Raw genomic sequence first — 18,878 nt, 5'->3', positions numbered from 1 at the left:
CCTGAGGGAGAGAGAACAACACGCAGCCACTCTCCACCGCGGAAAACAAAAAACTGAGGCGGGAAGATGGCCGCACATGCGCAGTGCGTCCGTCCCACGCCCTACTGGCTGTCGCAGACCTTTTTTTAGGTTTTGCTGGAAAATCTCCATTCCTGGGCTGCCGTGGACGCTGACCCACATGTGAGAACAAGCAGCCTGCTTGTCCTCGGAGAAAACATCAAGTTAACCATGCAGCAAGCTTTTTGCATGGGCCCCAGTGTGCTAATTGCCACATTAACTGGTTAACACACTTCAGTAAAAGGGCCCCTCAGACTGTAAGCCCTCCAGAAAAAAATATCTACTGCAGTGGTTCCCAGTTTGTCTTAGCAAACCCCCAGCTAGTCAGGTTTTCAGGATAACCACAATGTATATTCATGACATGGATATGCATTCAGTAAAATAGATTTTCTGCAGGCTGTAAACCAAGAAAGACTAGGCCGCAGCTTCTTCTAAAAGGCTACCAAGACTTCGGCTACCACTTGAAGTCTCTGTAGCCATTTCAAAGAAGCAGTAGTGGGCAGGAAAAAGTGGGGTTCTTTCCTGCTGCCACGAGGCCGCATCAAGGTAGGTTCAGGGAGGGGCCTGGTAACACAGAAACATAGTAGATAACGGCAGAAAAAGACCTGCATGGTCCAGTCTGCCCAACAAGATAAACTCATATGTGCTACTTTTTGTGTATACCTTACCTTGATTTGTATCTGTCATTTTTAGGGCACAGACCGTATAAGTCTGCCCAGCAATATCCCCGCCTCCCACCACCGGCTCTGCCACCTAACTCAGGGCTGGTGGGGAGGTGGATGGATGAGGACCACTGAGATACATACATTAGATTATCTCCCCATGTACTATGCAACAGATACAATAGAAGTCATAGCAAGACTTGAAAGTATTTATTAGTATGATCCACCTGAAATTGCTATTACCCGCATACCTATACTTCATGGGATTTTGTAGATGAACTCATTCATAAAACCTCTCTCACTACAGGTTTGAGTACGCCTCAAGAGGGGTAACATCAAGATTAAGGCCCAAGGGGTTGGGTAATATAAAGGGAATTCCATATGCCCAAAACAATACCACCTAAGAGTGAAGTTTTCTGTCTTGCATAATATCTGCTAGCAATCCATAAGAACAAAACTCCCCCTCTCGTTTGATAGCTTGCCACCTTCTGGAATGGATGATGACGAGCTTGACGAGCTTTGTGTCACCCCTCCTCAGAGGGGGTGACAAGTGGGGAATGTATAATTATACTACAGCAAGATGCCCACCGGAAGGGTGGAAGGCCAGATTTTAGGACTCAGGCTGTAAAAATACCAGCTAGGTTTAAAAATCTATGACTGGCTGAGCAAGGACTTGCTCTTCCTGCAAGTTAATAGAATCTGAAAAAAAAAAAGCAGATGATACAATGATACAGAGGTAATACAGAGTTCATGAGATGGTATGAAAGGTATTGAGATGGTATGAAAAGTATTGCAGCCGGAAGATGTGAAACTGTTATCTCAACGCTTCCCAAAACATGTTGATAATTAGCAGTAGCTGAGAACGGAAGGAGGTGGGCACATCCGACAGCAGACAGCATGGGAAAGTATGCTCTCAGAAATGCGAAATATTAGCTAGGTATCTCACCATTCACTTCTATGGAGAGGATAGAGTATAAAAGAAGGAAGATTTTGGCTTGGTTAGAGAGTCTTCTCCAAAGCTTCAGTCAGACGGCGAAGCCCTGTGCGGCTGAAACCAGAATCTGATGTCTGTATTTGTATCAACTTGAAGACTTGTGTTTGGGTAAGAAATAAAATGTACCTATCTATCTAAACCTATCTCTGTCTCTATTTTTATTGATTCTATCTTCTCTTTACCTAACATTTAGCCTAAGGTAGATCACATACAAGTGACACTCAGTTTTGGACAGAAAGCTGTAGTTATGGGAATTAGTTTTCAATTACGGCTCCTAATGCCACCCCAGAACAGACCCCCTTATGATTGGGTGACAATGGAGGTTAGAGAAACTATACAGAACCTGATATATGAACTAAGTACCTTTAGTCCCCCGTGTGACGGAGTCAGAAAGAGGTCTATAAGAAGCGGTAAATAAAAACAGGAGGGAGGGGGGCTGGAAAAATGGTTGATGAGGTACAGGCGGGGGCTGAAAAAAAGAGTGGTGAGGGGAACATACATGGAGGGGGAAGGGAAAAGAAGGAAATACACCGATGACATGTTGGTTTTTCTGGCTAGTGAGGATTTAGGGCCCCTCATTGATTTGATCACCTCCTTTGGGCATTTCTCCGGGTTGCATATTAATTATGATAAATCTGAATATCTTGGTGGTCAAGGCTTGTGTGTGGCTTCCCTGGGTGTACCCCTCCGTAGGCCCAGGGGGCCATGCATTATTTGGGAATACACCTGGCTCCCAATAGACGTTGCTTGTACCATCTCAGTGTACATGCTCATCTAGAGAAGATTAAACAATTATGTGAGTGCTGGAAAGATTTCCTGCTGTTTCTGATGAGGAGATGTGCACTTTTCAAGATGGTCATGTTGGGTTTTGTGGCGGTATCTTTGGCAGACATTGTCCTGGAAGGGTTGTGCCACTTTGGGTGATATCTTGCTACTCTGAGGGCACCTTTCCCTCTTTTGCTGATATTAGGTGCAAATGGAGCCTTCCCATACACATTTTTTCCACTATTTGCAAATCTGACATTAGGAAATGCTCCAAAAAATCCCCTTCTAGTCTCCAGTGGAATGAATGTGATGAGGACTTTTGGGCATTGCCCTTTAGATTTAATGCCTTATCTGTTAGGTATAAAGACAGCCTAGCTGCCCAAGGTATTCCACATGTGGAGTCCCTTGCTAGACAGTGGACTGCGGACCTGGGGGTGGATGTCATTCACTTAACCCTCCATTGCCCCAGGTACAAATAAGTACTTGTATATGTAAGTGCATTGAGCCTGCCATGAGTGGGAAAGCGCGGGGTACAAATATAACTAAATAAATAGATAGAAGGGGATGGAAAGTAAGAGAATGGAACATGCAGCTCATGGATGCTTGCTTTTTGGGAAGTGTACAGCAGAAAATGCATTTCTGTTACATTATCAGTATTTTCACTGCTTACAGAATCTGGCTTTCCTGCAAATATGGTAGACCTGTGGACAGCTTGCCAGGTCCTCTGGGATAGGTTTGTGAACTACCAGGTGAAACAAAGTAATTGGCGTGCTGCAACTACTCAAAAGAAATGTGCTTGAAAAAAGTTCTTCAAAATAAAAACTGAAGTACACTAAACAATACACAATCTGCATGTCGTCATTCATATCACAAGCACTATATACTAGTAACTGAAGGTAGCACCGCTATTTGCGTCATTACAGGCAAAGGGAATTGCACCACGGCAGTTCCCAGAGCTTCAGAGGACACTAGGTAAAGCGCGCTGGAAGTGACTTGTTGCCGCACCAGCTGCAGGTTAAGCGCCACCGCTATGCTGTAGGAACTTTTACTGCGCGCGCCACAAAGCTGTGCAGACCACGACACCCGAGCCGCGGCTGTTTTGGTCCTTCTTCCCACCCTTTTCTCGAGTGATGGGAGGGACCAGCGGGGTACAGTTCCCCTCACCAGCCGCCTGGCTCTTACCCGTCTGGGGAGTACTCCAGGTTGAAGACGGCTCCGTGGGTCCTGGTGCTCAGATTCACCGAGTCCGTGGGGCTGATGGAACTATACAGGCTTGTCATACTCCGGTAGTTGTCGCGGGCCGGGTCCACGTACAGTCCGCGCCGTACGCAGCGCTCCCGCAACCAGCGGAACAGCTTCCCGTGCCCGCCCGCGGCTTTCCCCGGTGAGGAGGCCAACTCTGGAACATTGTCAGAGTCCGACGAGGGGTGAGGCGGGACCCCCTGCTCATCAGGCTGCTGCTCGGCTGCCGCGTCCCCCTCCGCCCCGGGCCCTATCCTCCGGCACGGCGGAGGGGACGCGCTCATGCTGCCGGCGCTGTCTGAGGGGCGGGAGGAGAGCGCGAGCTCCGACCTCGCTCTACCAGCGTCTGCCTGTCGTCACCGCGCATGCGCGGCCAACGTGAACCCACGCCTCTCTCCACTCCATACTGCTGCTTCCAGTTCTCCGTTGGCTTTTTGTTGTTGTTTTTTTTTTTTTAATGCTCTACACAGCCAAAGCGTTCCGGCGGGAAACCTGAAGAAAGAAAAGAGGCGCGTCGCCTAAGCCCATCTCCATTAGTGCTCCTAAGAAACTACACTGCTATAAAAAAAAAAAAGCCTGTTCCAAATTTTGGTCTAAATGGTCACCTTTATCAACCTATATATAATTCTGGTAATTGCATGTCAAAATATATATATTGGAGTTAGAAACGGTACAGAAATGATAAAGGGGATGTGGGATGACTTCCCTATGAGGAAAGGCTAAAGTGGCTAGGGCTCTTCAGCTTGGAGAAAAGACGGCTATGGGGAGTTATGATAGAAATCTATAAAATAATGAATGTATTTTGAATGGGTAGACGTGAATCGCTTGTTTACTCTTTCCAAAAATACTAGGAATACCTTCAATGAAGCTACAAAGTAGTAAATTAAAAACGAATCCGAAAATATTTCTTCACTCAATGTGTAATTAAACTCCGGAATTCATTGCCAGAGAACTTAGTAAAATAAGTTAGCTTAGCAGGGTTTGAAAAGGTTTGGCTAGCTTCCTAAAGGAAAAGTCCATAAGCCATTATTAAAATAGATTTGGGGGAAAATCCACTGCTTATTTCTAAGATAAGCAGCATAAAATGGATTGAACTGTGTAACCTGGATTGGCCACTGTTGAAAAAAACAGGATGCTGGGTTTGATGGACCTTTGGTCTGTCCCAGTATGGCAATACTTATGGGAAGAGGTGTTGGATTGGGTTGGAGGTAAGGGGCTTATCGCAGCATGTTTTTTTTTTTAAACGTCTACTTGACTGTCATGCCTGAGCCAGACACTGCTCAGGCACTAACAGAAAAAATTACATTTTATGCTGAGCAGCAGATTACTGCTGCCATTTTCACATGTCATGAATTTGCATTACTTTGAGCATGCCGTGGCAATTTTTCTACACTAGCTTTGCAGTAGAGTTTCTTTAGCTTAGCTGCGGGGCGGGGGGCACTGGACCACCAGGGCATATATTTTTTAATGAAAATTTATTTTATTCAAATGTAAGAAGCTAACATTAGAAACAGTCATTGAAATACAACATTATTTGTAAATCCTCCTGGGTACACCATCCCAGAAATCCCTATTCCCTCTTTAATGCTTTTACCAGGCAACATCTATAACCACCTCACCCCCCAACTCAACCTACCAAAACCAATTCCAAAAATTATCAAAAATCATAAAGACGGCATGTGTTCTTATAGCCTCCTTCAATAATCCAAAATATTCCATGCCCACCCCCACCCTAGATCTCCAACCCTCCCCCCTCGATGAAGTCCAAACTCAAGTCAACTCTCCAGTATCTATCCTACCTATGTTAACCTATGAAGACCTAAGTAATCCCCCAGAACATTCAAAATTTGACTTCTGGCGCTAGGAGATTGTAGCTAGCTAGATAGATAGATATAGATATATTTGGCCAAAATGCCGATGAAGTCTTTAGTTCAGGGAAAGAACTACTTCCCCCAGAAGCCACTAGTTCAGGGAAGGAACTACCCTCCCCAGAAGCCACTGCGGTTCCAGCAGGACTCTCAGGAAGGGGAGGGAGAAATGAATGATTGGGAAATGAGTTCTGACTTAGGGAATGAGCATCAGCTGGGGGAGCTCAGGGTGGAGCAGGACATGGAATGCAATAAAGAGGAAGTAGGGGAAGAAGAAGGGGTAGAGTGTATGGAGGTGTCTGGTCTTGCTCAAACTCAAGGAGGAAAGGTAAAAGCTTTGGTGGCTTATATATTACCTAGATTGTGGAGGATGGGGGAAGCCAAAGTGAGCCAGTGGGGGAGAAACTGGTGGAAGCAATTAACCCAGAAACTGTCTGCTTATGTGCTGATGAGGGTTATGATATGTTTCTGAGCAAGACCAGCAGTTGCTGTTTGGAAATAGAACTGAACTGTGTTAAGGAAATAAATGTAAATGTTAAGCTGAATCCTCTAGGTGAAGGAGGTGATCAAATGAAGACTAATGCTGTGATGAAAGAGCTTGAACAATAAAGCCTAGTGTTTTCTAAGAATCTTGAGTGTGCTGGAGTCCATGGGGACCGTAAGATGAGTGAGCATGAATGGTGCTGACTAACCGAGGGAGACACGGGACGGGAAGGAGCAGGTCCCGGTCAAGAGTTGGGCTGGTTTATCCAGTCAGGAAGAGTCGGTTGAAGTTAAGCAGGAACAGCCTCGGCCTCACCTGGAAGGGTGACCTGGTTACTATATATATATATATATATATAATCACCTTAAAACCTAGGTTGTTTTCAAAGTTACATACGTATAAAAACAAGACAAAAAAATAAAATAATCCAATTATTACTCATTAGATTAAATCAAATAAAAAGTATAGTAATTACTACTCAATAGAACAGTGTCACAAAAAGCTGTGTTTTAAGCTTGTAAATAGTCTTCCCGTTTGCACTTGATATTAGACTCTTACCCCTCTTTTTACTAAGCCGCGCTCTAATGCTGACACAGCCCATTCACTTTTTTTTTTTTAGACTCCTGAGGCAGGCACTCTTGCTGAAACATGGTGCTGTGTTGAGTCTTTTTATGAATAAACCTTGTGATTATCTTTGTCTCCCGTCTTTTTGGAAGTGTCCTGTTGGTTACACTTTTCCTTTGCTACTACACACTGTTCATAGGGTTTCACATTCTTCCATCATGGTGGCATATTTATTTTTTATATTGGTGAAGGGTTGATTCTGAAAGTGGGTTGGGAGGGGTGGGCCATTAGACCACCAGGGTATTTTTTGGGGGCCGGTGCAGCAGGGTGGTCAGGTTAAAGGGAGTGAAGGGGTGCGCTAGACACCTCTCCTCTCAACCAATTCTTCTAATGCTGCTCTGGACCTAGCAGAACGTTTCCTGCACTAAACGCAGTTGAGAAACCTTTTTTTTCTTAGCGTGGCTACAGCGTGCATAATAACTGAAGAAGCCACCACAATCTTCAAAATGATCAGAGAAGTAGTTTATTGAACCAAAGCTGACAAACTGAACCTAACATGAGCCGTGTTTTGCCACCAAAGCCTTCGTCGGGTTCTGTGAAGCCAACGGAATATGCTCGAGTATAAAACAATTCAGCTTCTATTAACGGTTTTTTATACGTTTTTAGCAGCTGAGTAAGATTGAGCTCCAATATAAGCTAATTTGTTTTATACTCATTCTTATGCATATTCCATTGGCTTAACAATTAACATTCATTTAAATGCATGTTAATGCAGTCTGTGCTAATGGTTTCAGTTCTGTTTGCGCCTGTTCCTGCGGCCAGCGGAGTCCAATCAGGCCAGCAGTACTACGCAGACAAATCCTCTCAACTGTTATCTTTAGAAACCGGACAGCTGGATTAAGGACTATTTACACTACAACAAATAAAAACAAAAAGAAGAAAACCAAGAGAAGCTTCCGTTGGGGGAAAACACAGGTTTATTCTTTATCCAGAATTAGGACAAAAATAAGAAATAGAATAGATACAGTCTAGAATAGGAAGAAGAACATATTATAGAAATAGAAATTACAATGGAAAGTTGGTCAGGGCAGTCTCTCAGTTCTCTGGCGTGAGGCCAAGAGCGCTGCACACTGACCAGCCTCCTATCTGGCAGAGAAATATTATATATGGTTTCTTTTCCCTTTCAATACAAAAGGAGCACAAGAAGGAGGAGGGTGTCTCTCATCCCCTTAATTAGCATCTTACAGTCAGTCAGGATCTCCTGTCAATAAAGAAATACATAACATCTGTTTACATTCCCTTTGAAGATGCAGGGTCTCTTGTCCCAATGTTTTGGATATTATATCTCTTCTATTCATCTTTACAGCTTTTCTCACACAATAATATATTCCTCAGAACCTTTGATCTATTTATCTTAGTATTTCCCTTTTATTCTAATTCTAAAAAGAGGAGGCAAGAGTTAATTACTTTCCTTCTGACAGCCCAGGTCATTCTTATTCTAAAGACAAGAGTTAAAACTGCTTCCCTTCAGATGTGATATATTTCTCACCTGATGGAAAACATGTCAGAACATAGTTTCTCTTGTTTTTCAAGGAAATGCATAATAAAGAAAGCTACAAAAGGGCTTCAGTTGCCTGGCCCCAGTAGTCTGCTTCTCAGAGAAGTTCAATTGCCTCTCCTTTGTGAGATACAGTATTGATCTTTTGTTTTAGACAGAAAGATGTCTTCTGCAAGTGTTATGTGTTATGTCCTCTTATAGTTACAACAAAAAGAGTAATTCTCTCCTGGACTGAAGTAGCCTTACTTCAAAGGGCATGGGAAAGAATTCTGTCTCCTGAATTCCCTTAGGCCTGGCCATATTCAATGGGAGAGATCGTGGGCAATCAGGTTTAATTACCTGACTTGGCAAGAGGAGGGGTAGAGAGTAATTGCTATTCCAGCAAGCTGTTCCCATGATTAGAAAGAGAGGAATCTTCATTTCTCCCTGTCCAAAATATGAGGAATTAATTCTGTATATTAAATAATTGGAGGCCTTCCGCCTCCTCCAACAGTTCCCATCTTGAAACCATTTGATGCACATTAATGTGCACCCAAACCTGGCACTAACCGCCTATTAGCGCAGACATTAGTTGAACCAGGACGGTTCCAGAAGTTATCTGGATAATGGACTAACAATCCCCATGTCTGAATAAGTTCTGGTGCTGACTACATTATCCAAATATTCAGTGTTGGTCACTATCTAGATAGTGGTGCCGAATAGCTCAATTTTTTTTTGTATTGGTCGTGGGATTAAAAATTAACAGACTGCGGCAGCTGAATATTGACCTGTCAGTATGTTACTTGGGGTTCCTTCCAGCTAATTTTGATGAAAACTTCCAGACAGTTCCCAGATATCCCTGGCACCAAAGCAGCAACAACTCACCTAAAGACAGTATTGGAAATATTACTCAAGTTAGAACAATGCACTTTCAAAGAAAAAAAAAACACATGCCAGACTGCTAGCAGAAACCATACACTAACAGAATTTCTAATTTTGGTTAAACATGCAAACTGTAGACAGATTTGCACAAAACATAGAATAAGTAGGCTGATGCAGGGGTGTAGCCAGCAGCCCATTTTTTTGGGGGGGGGGCAGGGGTAGACTTGGGGGGGGGACACATTTCCTCTCTGCTCCTCACCTCACTTTGAAAATCTTACTTTTGCCGGGAGGGATGCCCAAGCTCCGCCAGCTGAAGAGATCCACTGCCTGAACCACTCCCCCATGCTGCCTCAGCAGTAAGGAGGGCGGGGATGTCATACTTTCCAGTCGCCAATGCTGGCAGTCCTCGTGTACGCGCAGTTCATGCATAAAAGCATGTGTGAGGAATGCTGGTGTTGGCGGCTCAAAGTACACTGCCAACTTCCTTGCTGCTCAGGCAACACCGGAAAAAGGGGGGTTCAGACAGTGGATCTCTTCAGCTAGGGCTTGGGCATCCCCGTCAGCCATTCAAGGATGCTGCAGTTAAGGAGGGGACCTGAGCCCAAAGTGGTGGTGGGGCACCAGGCCCTCTGTGGCTATGCCAGTGGGCTGATGTTCTGTTTCTCTTTCAAAAGTAGTTACTTTGCAGATAAAAGTCCTGTAACCTGAACTCCCCTTTCAGTATAATTTCCAGAAATTATACAGATGCATGCATCAACTCAAAGATACATTCTTTAAACATACTAGGGCAAATGCAGTAGGCTTCCACACAGGTTATCTCAGCTTTTGCACACGATTTTGTGTCTGCCCTATGTAGAAATTAGCTTTGTGTACACAAAATCTCTGTGCAGAAATTCAAGTAGACATTAGCAAAAGGCACATTTAAATCCATGCTAATAAATATCTATTTTATTAGCGTGGATTTAAAAGCAAGCAAAAAAATCAGCTGGTCGATATTCAAAATGATTTAACCTTCCAGAAATGGCCACTGACCAGTTAAATCGCTTATTTGGGGCTATCTGCTAATTTTCAGCGGCACTTAACCAGTTATCACCACTGAAAATTAGCAGTTCATGAAAACTGGCTATTTGGGGGGGGGGGGGGGGGGGGGGGGAGAGGGTGTTCTGTGGGCAGAGTCAGCGCTTGGCTAGTTAAGTACGATTTTCAGCACTTAACCGACCAGGGAAGCTGCATAAATGGGACCCCACAAAACACAGTCCTATTTTTATGCGGCAACCCATGGCCGGTTAAGTTCTGAATAGCGTTTTAACCAGCTATGTATTAACTGGTGCCACATAAACTGGATATTCAATGCCGAAGCCCGGACATGGCCTGGCATTGAATATCCAGGAATAACACCGTTGGCAGCCCAGAAACAGCACTGACACCTTTTGGTTAGGATGTATAACAAAATAAAAGAAAAGGGGTCATGTTTTGGGAGGGCTAGAGAGGAATTTCCCTTGCTTATCTTTTTATTTGAATTTAGTTAGCCCACAAGGTCCCTTGCCAAAGAAAATACTGATTGAGGTTAGCACACACAACGAGCACAGGGAGTCAGGATTTTCATTTTTTTTTTAGTTCTTTGAGTCAGAGAAGTAGGTATCCTGGAGTTCCTGAGCTGGTGAGCTGACCTCGCCAACCGAGGAGACATGGATGTGGAGAAGACCAAGGTACCCAACGCAAGAAAGCAGCGATGCTAGCGAAGATTTGATACACTGGTAACATTATTGTGTGCACAAATTGAAATATATATATATATATATATATATATACACACACAAGCCGTAAAGCCTGTTAAAACGGGCAAGATTTTTTATTTCTGACATATAATGTAAAATTTGATAAATAATGTGTAGTGCTTGAAAGGGTGCGGGGAAAAGTTGGGGGTATAGAGAGAGAGTGTGTGTGTGAGAGTGAAAGAGCTGCTAGGAGTCCCTGTGACAGTGGAGGGTCATTTGTTCCTTATAGCCAGTTGTTTGATTCAGCAAAGCAGGGCTTGTTTTTGAGTAGCCTGCCCCCCCTCCCCCATACATCTTCCTGTAACCTATATGGGGTATGGTGTGGTATTGTTGGACTTCAATGAGTTCACTGTATGTGTGGTGTGTGTGTGCCTGGGATCCATTCTCGGCATTGCTGTCCCGCTCTGTGTGTGTGTGAGAGAGAGAGAGAGTGTGTGTGTCTGTGTGAAAGAGAGAGTGTGAAAGTGAGTTCAGAGAGAGAGTGAGTGTATGTGTGTGTGAGTGAGAGACAGACATGCCTCTGATCCTCCCTCCGAGTTCCAGGTCCCCTCTCCCAGTTTGAGGCTGCTCCTCCCGCCCTCCCTCCGAGTTCCAGGGCTCCTCCCTCCCCCCGTTCCAGAGCCCCCCTCCCTCTGAGTTCCAGGGCTCTCCAAGTTCCAGGGCCCCCCTCCCTCCGAGTTCCAGGGGCTCCCCTCCCCTCCGACTTCCAGGGCTCCCCTCCCTCCGAGTTCCAGGGCCCCCTCCAAGTTCCAGGGCCCCTCCCCTCTCCTCTCCCTCCCCTCTCAGTTCCAGGTTCACTCCCCCTCCACCCCTCCCTTCGAGTTCCAAGGCTCCCTTCCCCTCCAAGTTCCAGGGCTCCCACCCCTCCCTCCGAGTTCCAGGGTCCCTCCCCTCCCTCCGAGCTCGCCGCGGTCACAGGTCTCTCCCCATGTTGTTACCAACCGCCCGGGATCTCCCGCCCCGCCGACGTCGCTACCGCTTCCAAGTTTCCCCCTGAAGTCACCGCCGGCCCCCCTCCACCCGGGCCAGGCCCTCTCCATTAAACTCACAGCGCCTGACCTCCGAAAGCGGCAAGCGCAGCAGGTAGCGCCAGATCGCCTCCCTTCGCCTTTCCTTCCCTCCGTGTCCCGCCCTCGTGTGACGTAACTTCGTTGAGAGCGGGACACAGGGAGGGAAGGAAGGGCGAACGGAGGTGATCTGGTACTGCCTGCTGCGCTTTCGGAGGTCAGGGGGGGCCGGCGGCGACTTCAGGGGTGAACTTGGAAGTGGTAGCAACGTCGGTGGGGAGGGGCGGCAATCCCAGGCGGTTGGTAACAATGTGGGGAGAGACCTGTGCGCGGCAAGTCGATCATTTATATAGTAGGAGATATATATATATATATATATATATATATATATATATATATATATCAGATCTTAGTACAATAATTGGGGTGGTGTACATGTTTGGGATGGTTTGTGTTATTGCAGAAGTGGGGTCGGGGTCTTGGTAACTGTAATTGTAGTTTTGAACATCTTATTGCCTTTGTAACTTATCACAAAGTATTTAACACCTTACACTAGTTTTATTTAATACTATCAAACTTTAACAATTGGTACCAACTTTAAGGAACATAAGCAAGTGTTTCTATTTACTTTACCATTTAATAAAATATTTAATATTTTTTTTCTTGTCAAATCCCTTGGTTGCATGGAGTTTATTTGGGAACCCTATTTGAAACTGACATTCCTATATATTTATTTCTTTACTTATTGTAATTACCTGTTCTACCACTAGGGGGTTTACAATAGTTACTACTAGCACAGACCTGTTTGAGCAAGTGTCCAGTGCGCTGTCCTGTGTCAGTGCACATTTTTGCAAGGTATTTGATTTCAGTATCGAGGAGCAAAGGTTTTGTCTTATACTTGCATTAAAAAAAAGTGTGCGCTGACCTTTAGTGAACAACTCTAGATCAAAGTAAGCGATCCTTTTAGAAAAGTGTGCTAGCTTTTTTAAAGCATGCTAAAAATAAGCACGCACTAAACGTTAGAGACGCCCATATATTTCTATGGGCATCTCTAGTGTTTAGCGCTTGCTAAAAACATTAGCGCGCCTTTGTAAAAGACCCCCTAAGTGCAGTGATCCCATTGTCAGTTTAATCTGAGAACATACCTTACCCTCTCCAACTCTGATTTTATTTCAGACTTTAGAAATCAAATGTAAAGTATCAACAACAAGGCTTTAACACATAAAAAGAACACTGCATTTTGTGACTAGAAAATGACAAATAATGCAATGCACAGTGGGAGCTTTACTATATTAATGTGAATGAGACAGGTGAAAGATTCAGTGCTGGGGCTTGGACTGGGCCAGGGAGGGGGGGAAGTAGTGGGGTAAACACGCCAGACAGAAGGATGAAGGGAGCAGCCCAAGGGCTGAAGTCCTGACGAATGTGCAGAAATTAAAGTTCAAAAGCTAGCGAAATGCCTCATCTGTGAATTACATGCTTGTATCCCGCAAAGTTGGCAAAAGATGTTTAATTTTTTTAATGTGTGGGATAAACATAAAGGAATCCTGTTCAGAAGAAATGGATCCTCAGAAGCTCAGCAGAGATTGGGTGGAAGCACCGGTGGTTGGAAGGCAGGGCTAGTGGCTGGGAGGCGGGGCTAGTGCTGGGCAGACTTCAGTCTGAGCCCTGAAAATAGCAGATACAAATCAAGGTCAGGTATATAACGGAGTTGCCAGGTGGGCTGGTTTCCCACCCAATTGGGCTGGTTTTTAAGCCAGGATGTGGGAAATTATCGAAGGTTGCGGGCTGCGGGAAATTGGGCTTCTTTTTCACTGCAGCTGTGCAGGGTGTGGGCTCTTTTTTCGGGGCTTCTATTGGTCTAATTTGGTCCAATAGAAGCTTTTCCGGGGCTTCTATTGGTCCAATTTGGTCCAATAGAAGCTTTTCCGGGGCGGGGTTGACATCGGGGGCGGGGTTTATGACGCCAGAGGTGTCGTTGGGGCGGGGAAATGACGTCAGAGTCACGTCAGGGGGCGGGGTCGGTGACGTTGGCAGGGTCGATGACGTTGGAGGCGGGGTTTGACATTGGGCGGGTTTTGGGCTGGTTTAAGGCTGATTTTGGGCGGGGAAAATTTTTCCCATCTGGCAACCACCGTATATACATAAAGTAGCACATGTGAGTTTATCTTGTTGGGCAGACTGGATGGACCATACAGGTCTTTCTCTGCCGTCACCTACTATGTTACTATCCTGCTTATAATCGAACGAGAAAAACGCCCAAGTTCCGACCTAAATCGGGAGATGGACGTTTATCTCACAAAAACGAATAACACGGTATAATCGAAAGCCGAACTTGGACGTTTTCAACTGCACTTCATCGCGAAAGCGTACAAAGTTGATGGGGGCGTGTCGGAGGCGTGGTGAAGGCGGGACTGGGGCATGGTTATCACCCAAACAGAGATGGGCGCCTTTCGCCGATAATGGAAAAAAAGTATGCATTTGTAGCTAGAATTTAGGGCACTTTTCCTGGACCCTGTTTTTTCACGAATAAGGCCCCAAAAGGTGCCCTAAATGACCAGATTACCACCACAGGGAATCGGGGATGACCTCCCCTGACTCCCCCAGTGGTCACTAACCCCCTCCCACCACAAAAAATGATGTTTCACAACTTTTTATTTTCACCCTCAAATGTCATACCCACCTCCCTGGCAGCAGTATGCAGGTCCCTGGAGCAGTTGTTAGGGGGTGCAGTGGATTTCAGGCAGGTGGACCCAGGCCCATCCCCCCCTACCTGTTACAATTGTGCTGCTTAATGTTAGTCATCCAACCCCCCCCCCAAACCCACTGTACCCATGTAGGTGCCCCCCTTCACCCCTTAGGGCTATAGTAATGGTGTAGACTTGTGGGCAGTGGGTTTTCAGGGGGATTTGGGGGGCTCAACACACAAGGGAAGGGTGCTATGCACCTGGGAGCTCTTTTACCTTTTTTTTTGTTTTTGTAAAAGTGCCCCCTAGGGTGCCCAGTTGGTGTCCTGGCATGTGAGGGGGACCAGTGCACTACGAATCCTGGCCCCTCCCACGAACAAATTCCTTGGATTTATTCGTTTTTGAGCTGGGCGCTTTCATTTTCCATTATCGCTGAAAAGCAAAAACGCCCAGCTCACAAATTGTCGAATAAAACATGGACGTCTATTTTTTTCGAAAATACGGTTCGGTCCGCCCCTTCACGGACCCATTCTCGGAGATAAACGCCCATGGAGATAGACGTTTTCGTTTGATTATGCCCCTCCATGTATGTAATTTGGAAAGATAAATACAGAGCAAACTACTAGTACATCTGAATGAAATATACTAGGTGGGGTGGGGTGGGGTGGGGTGGGTGACTTTTGTTGGAAAGGGAATTTATGCTGGGATTTGGATTTATCATTGTTCCAATCAATCCAAAATGAATATCAGACAGTGTTAGATTTTGCCAAACTCCACAGGCTCCGGTGCTGTGTAGAAGAAAGGTGTGTTCGTCTGCTGCTGCTCTTGAAAAGCTGTGTTGATTGGCTGCCAGTGCTGTTGCCCATGCCATATGGAAGTTAGGGCAATGGGTTTGGTGCTGTGCTGCAGCTGCTTCCTGTGCCTCCTCGCACGAATCCCAGCTAGCAGTACCGCAGTAAAGATCAGGGTCAGGATGGTTACCCCACCCAACCCGAGACACACGCCCAGAATAACATGGCTCTGCTTCTCGAACATGGTAGAAATGGCAGAAGGGCAGGATGACAGTGTGAAAACGGCCAGTCCTGACCTTGCAGGGCAGGTGTTGGTGATGATCTGATCCAGGACCCCTGTCACACCACAGCAGTCAAGCGCATGGTGCAGTACTCTCAGGGTCAGTCCCAGAGATGTCCTCTCTGTCTTTAGAAACTTTACATAAGCATAGGTGTAGAGATTCTGTAGTACAGAAACCACCCCATTCTGGTTGGCATAGATCACGGCAGCCACAGCCAACTCGACGATAAGGACAGCCAGGAGGAAGGCAAAATATGCTGCCAGAGAACTCATGGACTCTCGGCCTGCGCCATAGCAGCCCAGACCACCCAGCAGTGCTACGAAGACACCAACTGCGATCATGATGTACACAGTCGTATAGAAAGTGGTGTTACTCGACTCCAGGTCCAAGACCTCTGCCAAATTATCGTCAATCCACATCCAGATGCCAAAACCCAGAAGCACCATCCCACAGATCCACAGAAGACAATTAAAGACCACCAGATAATGTTTGATGCATGTGGTTTCTCCTCGTACAGCCATGGTGCCAATGCTGAGCAAATTGCTCTGCTGTAGATGTTTCTTTTTCCCTGATAAGATATAATACTTAGATTGTGAGCCCATTTGGGACAGAAAGTGCCTATACAGAAATTTGCATGTAGGGTTGCCATATTTGTGGAGACCAAAAAAAAAGAGGACACAAAAAATTAAAATGGTTGCTACCTTTGCTAAATAAATATTTAATCATAGCAAATGTGTAATTGGTTTTTCGTTAATAAACACACATCAAATAGTAGACAATTAATCTACTTTTCAAAAACTTCCAGATTTGAATTTGACCGAGTCTGACCCCAACCATATTTAGCAGAAAAGCGGATATCCTTCAACAACTTTGGCTGACTTCTGAGTTAGTGTGAAAGGTTTTTCCTGACATATGCTTAAAATTGTACTGCAAGAACAAAATTCCTTTGACAAATTTTATCATCCTCACTTTAATATTCCCTTACCTCTTGTTTGTCCTGTTTGTCCTAATTAGATTGTAAGCTTTGTCGAGCAGGGACTGTCTCTTCATGTTCAAGTGTACAGCACTGCATACGTCTAGTAGTGCTATAGAAATGATTAGTAGTAGTAGTAAATTCAACCAGCAGGGAAACAGAGAGGAGATCAGCAATGCCTTTCTCTCTCATTAGCACCCCCACGTGTCCAAACTGACTAATAGGCTACAGAATGAGATTGTTTCACTTACTGTGTGTTGGTCATAGGTACATAAAAAAAAGAGGACATTTTCCTAAAAATTAAAGAAAACCTGGAAAACACATCTGAAGAAGTCCAAAAGAAGGACATGTCCTCTTAAAAGAGGACATATGTGAACCCTATTTGTATGTGAACTGCTTTATGCTTATGTGTAGGCTCGAGCGATATGTCAAACGCATTAAATAAATTATAACTAAATAAATAATACAGTAAGATATGTTCCTCTCTTACCTCTGCAAACTGCTTTCTTGCACGACTTTCAGTAGGAAACTGAAGAAACCATTGTTCAGTTCTGACTCTGTGGTACTGGGTGTGTTCTAACATGCACAGAGGGATTTTCTATATTAAAGAAAAAATGAAGCTAAGTTTCGTTTCTCCAGTCTTAACAGACATTTCCTGTAATTCAGCACCCTAGGGTCCTAATGCCTTACATTTTCCTGACATCTAGAAATCATAAGGTCAATAAACTTTTGTTGTATTTTGCAGTAATTGGATAAATCCCTGCCTCTTTCCTCCTCTCTCTGGACAAACCTGCCCCCCCTCCCCACAAGGTCTGCTGTTGATATTAAAATTTCCCAAGGAAACTTGCTAAGAGTTTGCAGCCTGAATTTCTCATCCAAGTATAAGTAGTCAGGGCCAGATGCACTAAATGAGCCAGCAACGTGGTTTTTAAACTGGTTCTAGCCAGTTTAGCGCGCAGGTAGTAAACCGGGACATGCACAAAAGGGTTCTCCGAGCCATTTTCCTGTCACGGTAGCAGCTAATGAAAACAGAATGCAAATGAGCTAATTACTATTATAATGCGATGCGATGCTCAGGGCCGTGCTGATGTGGTAAGCGAGGTAAGCGCCGCAGGGGGGCGCCCACCTCTGGAGGGCGCCGCCGTGGTGCTTACCCTCGCCCCGCGCCGCCGAGGACTTTAAATCTTTTACCTCGGTCGCAGCAGCGTCAGTGAAAGCGCTGCCGACGTCTCCCTTCCCTTGCACTCATTGGTTCCCTCAGTGTCCCGCCTTCTTCTGACGTCAGAAGAAGGCGGACACTGAGGGAACCAAGAGCGCGAAGGGAAGGGAGACGTCGGCAGCGCTCCGCTTTCACTGACGCTGCTGCGACCGGAAGTAAAAAATTTAAAGGCCCCAGGGCGCGGAGGAAAGAGCAGAGAGGCATGGATGGGAGGGCAGAGAGACAGGCATGGATGGGACGGCAGAGAGGCATGGATGGGAGGGCAGCAGCAGGGCCCAGGGAGAGGACAAATTGCTGGAAGGGGAGGGGAGAGAGGAGGATTGCTAGCTATGGATGCAGCAGGGAAGGGCAGAGAGGGACAAGGATGGACATGGGGGCCCAGGGAGAGGACAATTTGCTGGAAATGGAGGGGAGGGGAGAGAGGAGGATTGCTGGCTATGGATGGAGGAGGGAAGGGCAGAGAGGGACAAGGATGGACATGGGGGCCCAGGGAGAGGACAATTTGCTGGAAATGGAGTGGAGGGGAGAGAGGAGGATTGCTGGCTATGGATGGAGGAGGGAAGGGCAGAGAGGGACAAGGATGGACATGGGGGCCCAGGGAGAGGACAATTTGCTGGAAGGGGAGGGGAGAGAGGAGGATTGCTGGCTATGGATGGAGGAGGGAAGGGCAGAGAGGGACAAGGATGGACATGGGGGCCCAGGGAGAGGACAAATTGCTGGAAATGGAGGGGAGGGGAGAGAGGAGGATTGCTGGCTATGGATGGAGGAGGGAAGGGCAAAGAGGGACAAGGATGGACATGGGGGCCCAGGGAGAGGACAAATTGCTGGAAATGGAGGGGAGGGGGGAGAGAGGAGGATTGCTGGCTATGGATGGAGGAGGGAAGGGCATAGAGGGACAAGGATGGGCATGGATGGGAGGACAGGACCCAAGGAGAGAGAAGAAATTGCTGGAAATGGATATAGAGCAAGAAATAAAGAAGAAAGGAGGAAAGTAAAGAAATAAATGGAAAGGAAGCCCTGGAAATGGAGTTAAGAGGACAGATAGCAGCAGACTCAGATACTGGGCCAGCATGATCGGAAAAAGAAA

General features: G+C 45.9%; 2 protein-coding genes across 6 annotated transcripts in view; both read right to left on the bottom strand.

Annotated features, from left to right (window-relative positions):
* The window catches only part of DCAF10 (DDB1 and CUL4 associated factor 10), a 176,871-nt gene extending 172,761 nt beyond the window's left edge, over nucleotides 1–4,110 (bottom strand). The window contains exon 1 of the mRNA XM_030194379.1: nucleotides 3,661–4,110. Coding sequence (XP_030050239.1) covers nucleotides 3,661–4,004 — 344 coding nt within the window. The 5' untranslated portion in view covers nucleotides 4,005–4,110. The remainder of the gene's footprint in view (nucleotides 1–3,660) is intronic.
* Nucleotides 4,111–8,003: 3,893 nt separating this feature from the next.
* On the bottom strand, nucleotides 8,004–17,325 carry LOC115463674 (CD9 antigen-like). Of its 5 annotated transcripts, none has more exons than XR_003941056.1 (2): nucleotides 17,063–17,325; nucleotides 8,004–9,058 (listed from the first exon to the last, which is right to left on the bottom strand). XR_003941056.1 is itself a non-coding variant. In XM_030194381.1 (2 exons), the coding sequence occupies exon 2, from the start codon at nucleotides 16,199–16,201 to the stop codon at nucleotides 15,284–15,286; it is 918 nt and encodes a 305-aa protein (XP_030050241.1). In that variant the 5' UTR covers nucleotides 16,202–16,217; nucleotides 17,063–17,147; the 3' UTR covers nucleotides 15,089–15,283. The 5 variants fall into 5 exon arrangements, 2 of the variants coding, with proteins under 2 accessions (XP_030050241.1, XP_030050240.1); XR_003941055.1 differs by lacking the exon at nucleotides 17,063–17,325 and adding an exon at nucleotides 16,585–16,625; XM_030194381.1 differs by lacking the exon at nucleotides 8,004–9,058 and adding an exon at nucleotides 15,089–16,217 and having other exon boundaries at nucleotides 17,063–17,147.
* Between the last annotated feature and the right edge of the window lie 1,553 nt (nucleotides 17,326–18,878).

This window comes from Microcaecilia unicolor, chromosome 2 (assembly GCF_901765095.1).
Source record: "Microcaecilia unicolor chromosome 2, aMicUni1.1, whole genome shotgun sequence".
In the NCBI taxonomy this organism is placed as follows: Eukaryota; Metazoa; Chordata; class Amphibia; order Gymnophiona; family Siphonopidae; genus Microcaecilia; species Microcaecilia unicolor.
The sequence above is the reverse complement of the archived record's forward strand: the minus strand, read 5'-3'. Positions and strand labels throughout refer to the sequence as shown.

What these genes read in the sequence shown, in the direction of transcription:
- LOC115463674 (XM_030194381.1), bottom strand. Translation starts at nt 16,201, where the DNA reads ATGGGCTCACAATCTAAGTATTATATCTTATCAGGGAAAAAGAAACAT.